This window comes from Buceros rhinoceros, unplaced genomic scaffold (genome assembly GCF_000710305.1).
Source record: "Buceros rhinoceros silvestris isolate BGI_N320 unplaced genomic scaffold, ASM71030v1 scaffold34848, whole genome shotgun sequence".
Taxonomy (NCBI): domain Eukaryota; kingdom Metazoa; phylum Chordata; class Aves; order Bucerotiformes; family Bucerotidae; genus Buceros; species Buceros rhinoceros.
The window spans coordinates 8,556-19,583 of record NW_010425779.1 but is presented as its reverse complement, the minus strand read 5'-3'; the positions used below and the strand labels follow the sequence as shown (position 1 = coordinate 19,583).

At 37.7% G+C, this 11,028-nt stretch overlaps 1 protein-coding gene across 1 annotated transcript in view; it reads right to left on the bottom strand.

The window, feature by feature from the left end:
- Window positions 1-1,048: 1,048 nt before the first annotated feature.
- Window positions 1,049-11,028, bottom strand: part of TBC1D12 (TBC1 domain family, member 12) — a 14,542-nt gene continuing 4,562 nt past the window's right edge. Inside the window, exons 4-11 of the mRNA XM_010141268.1 lie at window positions 10,920-11,026; window positions 10,189-10,269; window positions 7,307-7,401; window positions 6,512-6,583; window positions 4,516-4,644; window positions 4,089-4,198; window positions 2,212-2,470; window positions 1,049-1,988 (exon numbers count right to left, since the gene is read on the bottom strand). Coding sequence (XP_010139570.1) covers window positions 1,920-1,988; window positions 2,212-2,470; window positions 4,089-4,198; window positions 4,516-4,644; window positions 6,512-6,583; window positions 7,307-7,401; window positions 10,189-10,269; window positions 10,920-11,026 — 922 coding nt within the window. The 3' untranslated portion in view covers window positions 1,049-1,919. The remainder of the gene's footprint in view (window positions 1,989-2,211; window positions 2,471-4,088; window positions 4,199-4,515; window positions 4,645-6,511; window positions 6,584-7,306; window positions 7,402-10,188; window positions 10,270-10,919; window positions 11,027-11,028) is intronic.

Sequence of the window (11,028 nt, the reverse complement as noted above, 5' to 3'; positions counted from 1 at the left end):
CGGGGAGCCGCTCCGCCGGCAGATATCGAGATTCTTTGGGAATCTTGATTCTTTGCGACCCGCTGCCGCGCACCAGCCTTCCCTCCGGGAGCAGAGTACCCGTCTCCTCTCAAGGAGCCAAGCCAACCTCAGAGCGTACTGCGCGGCCCTGCACCGAGCGCCTCCGGAGACAGGTAATCCCGGTACCGACAGCGCGGATATTAGCGCGACTGGTAGCCAGCTGTGTCCTCAGCAGCGCGACACGACCCTGGAGGCACTCTCGCGCCCTACTTAGCAGTAAGTGACAGAGGAATCCAAAGAAGCACAGCACACATCTGCTATAAGTTTTATTTACACAGGAATTGTTACTAGTGGTCTTAAAGGAAGGCTTGATCCTTCTATTTACAGTTATATACAGATTTATAGTTGAAAAGTAAGAAAACTGTACAAGATAACACAAAAATATAAGACAAATTGGATCCAATTAAAGTAGTGAATACATAAGTTAAGAAAAATCTGACATTTACATTTCAAATTGTAATGTTATGAGTAGCATATATGTAGGTTTTAAACCAGATAGCAATGTAAGTTACACCACACTAAATCTTTACCCCAATTATGTAGACTTTGCTTTTAAACACCAGACAATTCGAAGCCTCCTGCACTTAAAAATACATAACGGTAATTTTGACTTGATTTCCACAGAGGGACCAGGTACAAAAATCCACATGTAAGGAATTTATTTACATTAAATATTAGCAAAAAATGGACCGAGAAAGTGCAAGTGTTCCTCACCTGCAGTGCTATCCATTTTAAATTTCCATCCCCTGCAATCACAAGTTGTTGTACAGCATCTTTGAGAATAGGAAATGTTTGAAAATACCTGCCGTGACACATACAATATGACCTCATGTCTCACAGTTAAAAGGTATTAAAGAATTAAGTATCACTAAACCAGATGCTTTTTGGATTTCAGTATTGCACGCGAATAAAAGTTTCAAAACCAATTCTGTGTCTGCATTATTCTGAAGTGTTCAGTGTCTGCTCCTTTGATAACACAAAGTCTGCAGATAGCTTTGTGAGTTTCTAGTGTTCACCATTACACACAAGCATTTCTTAGCTGGAAATGGCTCGACAAAACAAAACTTCGGTGGCAAAACCCTTTCACAGAATACCCACTCCATTTTTATAAGCTGCACAACCAATACACCAAAACAAATGCTTAGCAGCACTTGCTTTGAAAGCTGTACAGTCTGAAAATAATAGCCCTGATCTTACCACTGTTTAAAATTTAGAAGATTTTTGCTGAAACAGGTTTGGGCACAACACTTCCACAGTTCCTGAGTTAATTACACTTGCCCAGACTGAAAATGAAGCTGCAACTTAAAAAAAAAAAAGACAATACCCCTTCCCAAATTTTAACCATCTTGCACATAAACATCCAAACAACCTTTTTTGGTCCTTAGTACTTTCAAATGGTTAATTCTGGAGGTAATACTTGTACCAAAGCATTTGGTTTGGATAGCAGTTTTGGGGCCTTAAGATTTAGCATGTCCCACATTCCTACCCTCCCTCCAAAGTGCCTTTGTGGTATTTGTAAAAAAAGTTATGCCTCAAAATTTTTTTAAAGTACCAACAGAAGTTATTACAAATGTTTATTGCATTGAGCTGATTCTTTTAAAGTATTAAATATGAACTCGCCCTGCTTCTCAGTTTCATAGGTTTTAGTATTCTCTGTGAAAACAAATCTTCCCACAGCAAAAGCTAATACTGGCAAAAGGGTGAAGATTCCATCAGTTCATTACTCCACTGAGAGCTGCGTCATTTTTCCTTCTCATTTTCATATTTTCTATAGTGCTTTTCCACACAGAAGTGATGTGAAAACTCCCTTGTCATCAAGTGGTTTTCCATATTTCCAGTTGACCTCAACTTTACAACAATTAGCTTTTCAGTGCTGGGCTATGGTTCTTGTCCCCTTCTTTGTTGTCCTTCATCAGTGAGGCAAACACCTGGAAAAGCACGTTATTTAATGAATATAAAAAAGCCAGTCTTATACAAAAGATCAATATTAACGACCACAATATTAGCACTGAGATTAATTTCTAGAATGAAACACTAGAAAAGACGTCAGACACGTAGCATAATGTAGTCATTAAGAGAAGTGCCCCATATACTCAGGTGCTGAAATGTCTGTTCATATATATATATATATATAATCTCCAAGAAACTCACCTGTGCCCATTTTTTGTTACTATTCTGCATCTGAATAGCTGCAATACAACTAAAAAGCTTTTCTGATGTAATGTCTTCTGGAAGTTTTGTTAGAAACTGTGCTATATGAATAAAGTCCATCTGTAGGAGAATATCTTCATATAACCGAAGGATTCCTAATCCTGTCCTAAATAAAAATTCTTCTCCATCTCTACAGAAAACGTCCCAGACACGACAGGCCAGATCAAGTGGTAAAGACTTGCTGTAGAGTGTAAAAATCCTGCAGTTGAGGAAACAAAGGAACAGTTTAACCTATTTAAGAAAGATGAAAATACAACCTCCTTTGAGGAGAAAATCCTCCATTTAAAAGCCACCTCCTTTAGGAAGCTCTGGCTAGAATAGTTACAAACGCTCAAATAAGCTAAGCAACAAAGATCATAACCATGTAACTTAACCCTTTCCATTATTTAAGCCATGCAGTTTATCATTTGTTTTCTAAACTCAATCTGAAGCCACAAATCGTCTCCAGAGAAGGCTACATTCCACTAACGTACTAATGCGAATTCAATAACTACATTTCCATGAAACACTTTGAATTTTTATTCTCATTTAAAAAAAAAAAAAAATCACCAAAACCTAAAGACAGTCACTGTTCTATTCTTACTGGGAAGAGTCCAAATGCATTTCTTACTCCAAATTTTATTTTTGAAAAGCATCCATTATACAGGGGCAGAGAGTTCTGTCTGCTCTCTATACCATACTGTAGAACCCCTCCCATGAAACTGCAGTGGTTCCTTTGACACAAAGCACAATGTTCTCTGTTTCCCCATTATTTCTGTTGGGAAGTGGCTGAGAGATCTCAGAACACTCCTTACTGCAGACTCCATACCGTCTTCTAATCTCCCTTCATAAGAAAAGCTCTCCCTATTTCAAGCCCCCCTTTTGATCATGTGCAGGAATAACAATCTTGATTTCTCACAGGCAGCTGGATGCCAAATATTCTAGTACTTTGTACAGCAGCACTGTTTCCACAACACATATGCCTCTTGATCTGTCTAAACTCTCAGGACAGCAGCACACTCCTGACTCAATGCTGCTACCATATAACCTCCTCCTGACAAGACTTACTGCTTGCTGGTAAGTGGCATCTTATAGCCAAAGTCCTTCATTCCCAAGCACTCAGATGACATGATGTTTTTATATTATTTAATTCTACCCAATTCGATCTACTCTATTAGAAACTTCTAACCCATAATAATCCTATACGCAGAATATCCTTATCCAGACAAGTTACAAACAGATGTTCTCTATCTGACAGCACTACACACACTTCAAGGACACTTGCCTTATTGCCTTCCATTACAGGCACGTAACATATTGTGGTTCTCTCTGCTTTAGAGCACCTGTTACTTCAAAGTGTCCACTGTATTTCCAAATTTATCCCTTCCCAAACCAGGTCTCAAATTTCATTTTCCTCCTGCTTTCAAGTCTATATTCCTGTATTCATACTTCCTTCAGTAGCTGATTATGCTTATTTCATCAAGCTACTTACAATCACTCATAAGACAACCATGGTGTGTAGCCTCCTCTCCTCTATGTACACTACACAGTACTGACTTTAACCTGCAACAAGAAAGCGAGACACAGGAGTCCTGTGTATCTCATTTTCTATCTGAATAGATGCCTCTCCTAATCCCAGTTCATAAAGTTTCTATTGTGCCAGGGAAACTGTGGTTGTACAAAACAGCTCACCACAATTTCTCAAGAAAGCTGAGGTACATGAACACCTACTGAAGGCTTTTTTTTTTTTAATCTGTATTTCTATTGAAAACCCTATAGCAAAACAGGAAGTGTTCCAACATTTCTAAGGTTAGGTTTGCTATGTTCTCTGAACTCACCAGTCTATCAAATATATGTCTGGAGTAAGACTGTAAGATTTGAAGTGAAGAAACAATTTCGGAAGATTTTCTTCAAAGAAAACTTCAAAAGCTGCAAAGTATTTCAGCATCTGTAGAGAGAGTAAAGCACCTCATAAGCAGTCATTCAAAATAACGTTTAGTTTTAAAATAACAGAAATCCCACCCAGAACTGAGTATGTCCACATAGGGCAACGTGCCTTCTTCAGATAAGTACAATGATTATGTGTTTCTAGAGGGAAAAAATCCGAACAGTAAAATGTGTTGGATGGATGACCTGGTGTTCTCAATTTTGTAACCACAGGTTACATTCTCTATTATTCAATAGGACAAAGGAAAATCATCAATAAATTAACTATGCTTCAAGTCAAAAGAATGTCATGGTTCAAAACCAGAAAACTGTGCATACCATGCTGTGATCCACACGGAAAAAGGCCAGCTGGCATGGCTTGTTTAGAAGGTTAGCAAAGGCAATGAAAGCATCTGCCTCTTCCAGGTTGAGAATGAGCACAGCAGCAATGAAGGACATCCCTTGTACCTTCAAGTGGGAAAAGCATCAGGCAAATACAGGTGACTAGGTTCAGTACATCTTATATATTTGGAAATGCAAACATTTACAGTCTGCAATATATCAAATACAATTGCATAACGTTTCCAGATAAGCAGAAACAACACGGATAAATAATTTTTATTCATGCAGGCAATTTGATTTCAGCAAGAAATAGAGCATTTCTTCAGATGCTGGTTTTAGGTGCTTGATGGGAGCTCTGGGAGGTCTCATGATCACAAGTCCTTGGGACTTGGAATGCAAGAAAGTTAAAACCACACAGGCTGGATGCAGAGATGAGACAAAACTTGGCCTTAAATTCATTGTTAAGCTATGGGAAAAGCAGACATGGAGAAAAACCTCACATATGGGACAGTTTAGATGTAGATAGATATGTTGGAATTAAGACAAAATTCTGTTTCAGAACAGCCAATGCATCTCTTTCCACTTGCCGAACAGTATTTGTTCACATACATAAAGTTACTTTTAAGCTGTTAGCTACAATGTGAGTTTACATTTTTCCATTATTACTTTCTGAAAAACACTTTAGCCTGCAATAAAAGTGAAGATCATTACTCTTGTAGTTAACCGATTATCTGAATACTCATTATACTAAAAATAATTGTTGTCAATTTCAATTGCAATGACGATTATGCCGCTGTTTCTAGGCATTTGTGCTGCTCATTCCTCATCTTAAAAAATGCACTCAGGATTTTAACCAACTAGGGAAAAGAGTATTGATATGCATCAAAAACAGCCCAGCAGCTTTCCATTTTTGTGGGATAGATGCATGTAGAAATAAGATCACATTAAATTTGCTGCCATATTAAGATCAAAAAAAAACCCATGACCAGAAATATCCAGGCTACCTGTGGTCCTAATGAAAAAGACATTTTTCATGAAAAATTCATTATTTGCCTTTTAAAACTCCACCCTGGGAAAAAGCAGTCTCAGAATCTGCAGAGTTCGTAATCTCACTTAAAGAGTACAGGTGGGTCTCCAAAAATGAGGTCACAGATGACAGAATTCAGGGCTAAAAACATTTGAACATGAAAAAAATCAACTAGACATTGATGCAGGGTCCCAAGCATGTCCAATTTAGAGAGAAAAAAACCACATCTTGTGATAAATAATGCTTTGCTGCATAGATCAGACTTAAAACTCCTCAAGTTCTTTTTAGCTTGTGAAAGGTGTACCTAGCTACCCCTAGGAACACAGAAAGAAAAAGAAAAAACAACCAGCATTGTTTGTTATTTAACTGCTGCTGTACGCAGCAGTTAAATAATGCCATTCAGAGGCATGTTCAGTTTAGCTGGTTTGTTTTTATGGAATTTTTGGCAGGTTTTTATGGGGTTTGGGGTTTTGTGTGGATTTGGTTGTTTTTTGGTTTTTGTTTTGGTTCATTGGAAGTTTCCAGATTTTAGGAGGTGCATTAGTGAAGCAGAGAGTATCCCTGTGAAAATGTCAGCAGTGGGAACAAACCTGGGACAGAACAGACCACGAGCTCACTGGGACTCCACTAGCATTTTGGGGTTTGCCTTTTTTTTGGGGCGGGGGGGAAGTTCTGTAGATACTCTGGGTCTGTCAAAACTATAATGCCTTGTGAACAGATCTGATTAAAATCTTCCGTGGAAGCTAGATAGTACACTCATCCTTGACAACCTGTACATTTTTCACTATCTAATTATCTCTGAGAACTACCATCACTGTAACTGCTATGAAATAAGTTCCAAAGTTGAATTATTTTTTAAAGTGCTAGTAGTAAAATTTTAGATAACCTCCTTATTAAATACACTTTAATACACTGACATCTTAGGCTTATTTGCCATGTTATAAACATTTTACAGCAAATACTTACATATCCCACATCCGGTCTGTAACATGTATATGCTCCTAACACACTATGCAGGAGATCATGGTAAGGACCACCCTAATACAAGGAAGGGAGGAGGGGGAAAACAACAACAAAAAAGTTTTTTTTCAAAATAACTTTATAAATATAGGAAAGTAATGAGCCACTATTTTAATAGGCAATTAAGTGAATTATTGCTTTGTTCACGTCTAGAATAACACCAGTTTTCACTCTAAGCATCACCATGTTTGTTTTGTGATGTTAAAGTAACAGACCAATACTGGTATGAAATAATTCAGTACATAACGGAAAATGAGGATATCTGGTACCCATCCAGGGTGGTTTTTCCTTTTTAGAGACAGTGGATGTTTTGATTCTTAGTAACATGAGTTACTGTATTAGTAACATAGTGCATGCTATTTTATATCCATGTGTATGGATATATTGTATCTATATAAAAATCATAAACCCTGAAAATGTGTACTAAAACACATTGAGATTTCTGTAGAAGTGAGAATAATCTCATTTTTGCATGTAGTTTTATAAACATCAGTAGGAGCTACAAGCAATTTTTCCAGGAGAAAAAGCTTTATAGTCCATCATTAAGTGTCCCTACTTTACTCTCATTAAAAAAAAAAGACACTACTATTTGGTGTTGTATGTGGAAAAGAACTATTTATGGGGTTTTTTTAATACAAAGAACTTCTATGAATCATTCCATATTTAGCCAGCTAGGTTTGTTTTCTTGTTTAACAGTTCAAAAGTTTAAAGTTGTCATAACTAAAGTTACCAAAATCTCACCTTCTGGAAAATATACAGGGATGGAAATGTGCGTGATATATCCAACTTAATTAGCTCCAGACTGGCCTCACGATCAGCAACAGAGGCACCTGCATCTGCAAGCAAAACCAACACGTATTAAAACTGATAAATTCTATAGACATCAGAATAAAACTGCCATAGACACACAAAGACTTTAAGCACCTAAAGGAAAAAAGTTACCTAGTTCTAATTCTTGGAGAGCACTTCTACAGTGCTATACATCAAGAGTGGAAACTGTCTGCTGATACCTAGTATATACCATCAGCTCCAAAAAGTGAGGGAAATCGTCAGTAATTAATACCTGTCCTCTCACTCTTTTTCAAGTCATACACCTTTACAGCCTAAAGGTAACCGATAGGTTACCTTATACTTCGTATAACACACTGTCCAGGCCCAGACTGGTCCTGCATTCACTAGAACTTGAACTTTGCCCAGCCCAGTCCTCAAAACTCTGTTTTCTTTCTTATATTCTACTACGACTTCGGTTACTGGGTCTCTGCAAGAGCACAGAGTGAGAATACTGCTCTTGATCTGAATGTGACCCAGTGGGATCTCTCTTTTCAAATTCTTCATTCCTAATCAGCTCACTTGGTGTCTCATTTCAACCAGCAGCACTGAAATATACTATGTACACTAGAGAAAAAAAGAGATGAATTACACCTTTATCACAAGAAGCCAGCACTTCTTCACCTACAAAGCCAATCACATTACTTTCAAAGACATGCATTTCTTAGGTGCCTCTTTTACTGAACTTCAATGAAGTTTTCAGAACTGACCACACAGTTATGATCTGTGCAGAAGTTATACTACTTCTGAGCTCTCATTTGACTCAGACTTTTTGCATTCTTCAAATGGCAGGAAAGGCTGCAGCATTCACTCAAGAACTTCCAGAAGAAATTCAGCTGGCCCTTGAATTATCTCTGTGCTATCCTCTCACAGGGACATGATGCCAATACTTGTGATAGTGAAGAGAAAAATTAACGTGGCACTTGGGAAAAGGGTTTTTCAGAGGGCTTAATCAGCCAAGCGCCATCTGAGAAGTAAAAGAATTTAATTAGTAGGTTAAAAAGAATCTGTTCTGCTGAAGCCTAGAAAGCATTGTTTCCTTCCAGTCCTCCTAAAATTATGACAGTTGTATTCAGCAGTGATTGGGCTGCGTTACAGGAATTTGGGAGAAAGGCAGCAATTATTATTAGAGAGAAAGAACACACACAATCTAAAATAAAAAAAAATTCAAAATAAAAAAATAAATTAAAAAACCTGCTGCTTAATCCCTCCTCTTTCAAAGGAAACTGGCATTATATTGGGTAATTTGGGATCATTTAATTTGTGACAGTATTCAATTACGAGTGATTTCCAAGGAAGATGAGAATCTACATAGAGCTCAAGAAACTCTGGATTTATAGAAGAAATTCTATAAATTTCTAAAAAAGGAGTTGCTGGGGGTCTTTTGAACAGATCTATCATTTCTATCATTTTAATGATTGTCTTGTCTTCAAGACACAAAAACATACTTGTCATGCTTTAAATCTTTATCTGCCAAAATAAAGCGTTAAAGATATTTGAACAGGCAAGGCCCTCAGAACTACTCAAATACATGAAATGAGTCTATAATAATTGATCTTCCAGACTTTGCTACCACAGATTAGTAACAAGCACAGCAGGTTGTCTAGTGTTTCAGCCAGAGATGAAAGTCCTATTACTCTGGGCTTTCCCTTGTTACTGCATTTCCCAGAACAGTAACACAATCAGAATGGACCCTACTCCTTTCATTTATATCCATAACTACTACCTTTCCAAAATAAACAAATTACCTAAGCTTTCCCCCATGCTCAGCCCATAACCCCCCCTAATTAAAGAACAAACAAACAAACCACCACCCCATGAATCAAGGGGCATTGCAAACGTGTTTTCCAAGGATAAGCATATACACCGTCATGTACACACAGAATTTTTTACAAACAGTTTGTCTCAAGACAAGCTCCTGATGAGTTGCAAGGGTAGCAGCCTAAAGAAGGCCCAAATAATTTACAGTCGAAGTAGCCACTTAGTCACTGGCTATAGCAAGGACAAACAAAACAAGTACTTCTTACATTACAACGCCGTTTTCCTCCCCCTGCCATCCCCGCCCTCCATCCCCACCCCAAAAAGAGACCAGATGGAAAAAAGTAGTCATTTCATAGCAGCTGGTGCTGCCAGCATCATATAAGGCAACATTTTAAAAAGTAACTGTTAACAGCACAAGGAGTTAATAACAAGGATATAGCCATCATTAAAAACATCCCTGATGGTATTTTTAACACCAAGAATACTCTCAGGAGAGAGCAACATGCCAGTGATAAAACTCCACTATACATACAAGTGTTAACATCCCCACATAAGATGTTTGGGATGAAAGACCACCTGGGAAGCCAAGGAAACCGAAGTGGGATTCAAAATGTGTTATGTTACCACTCTTCAGTTCCACAACCAAAAAAGAATTTTTTTTTCTTTTCCAAAATTATGGAATGGATACCAACACAACATTCTAAGCAGAGCAAAGAAATACCACATACTGTAAATTAGTTTCCCATTTCTTTTTGCATTTCATCTAAAATTTTCATGGCATTTCAGGAATTCAGAGGAAAACACATTCATTTGAAAGTCATCTGGCACATACAATATTTTAATGAATCATTTATTGACACTGTAAATACTGTTAAGTGTCTCATTCACTGATGTTATAAGAAACCAAAAACTTGAGTAGGGAATGACTCGGAGCACTTTAACAAGTATTCCTAATGCTGCAATTGCAGCTGAACTTGTAAGGCTTCCTGTGTTTGTCCAAGCGAGTAGGAGGCTCCCTAGCATTCAGATCTCACCTTCTACATCATTCTCAGAACTTGCCTCACTGAAGCTTTTCCATCGTTCCTTAGCTCTTGACAAGAAAATTTCATAAAGTTCTGCAAGAAAGCAAAACAAAACCAACAATGAAAAGGAAGCAATAAGTAAGAATAGCACCCATCCAAAACAAAAACACACTAAGCATTCTCAGCTTTGGCTTTGCTGCTTGGTTTCATCTCAGCCACTGGAGGTGGAGGAAGCACCTATCAGATGGTTACCACTAAGCACTGGAGTACCACTATGGTTTTACCATGCAGTTTTACAGTGTGCACTGTATTATGCTTTCCTCTGTGGTGAACATGCAAATTACAAGAGGGAAGTCAGATTTTTATTTTTATGAATATGTTAGAACACTTTAAGTTCATCAAAATCATTCGTTATGAAATAACGCAATTCCCCTTTCCACCCTCTTAAGAAAGCAAAGCCACAAATCCTCAATTTTAAACATAAAAATATTTTTCTGGGTGGGAGCGCCACCTTAACTCATAAAAGGCTAAAATGTTTTTCTGAGAAAGTTTTGAATCTTGTTTCCATAATTTACCAGGCTATGATGTCTAATTGTAAAAAACCACCTGTTCCTAAGGTTGTGAAATACAGTTCTTCAAAAAGCAGATACATCCTGATTTATATTCTTTTTAACAATAGTTTAAAATTTCTTTGAAAATATCCAACTTAATTTTGCATTAAAATGTGATCTGTGAAGGCATACCAGGAGTGATATTTAATTCGTTTCCCACAGCTAGACTCCAAACCTTCCCACGTACACTTGGGGGTAATCCCTGCCACCACAGCTCTCTAACTCTTCGGGTAGCACGCCT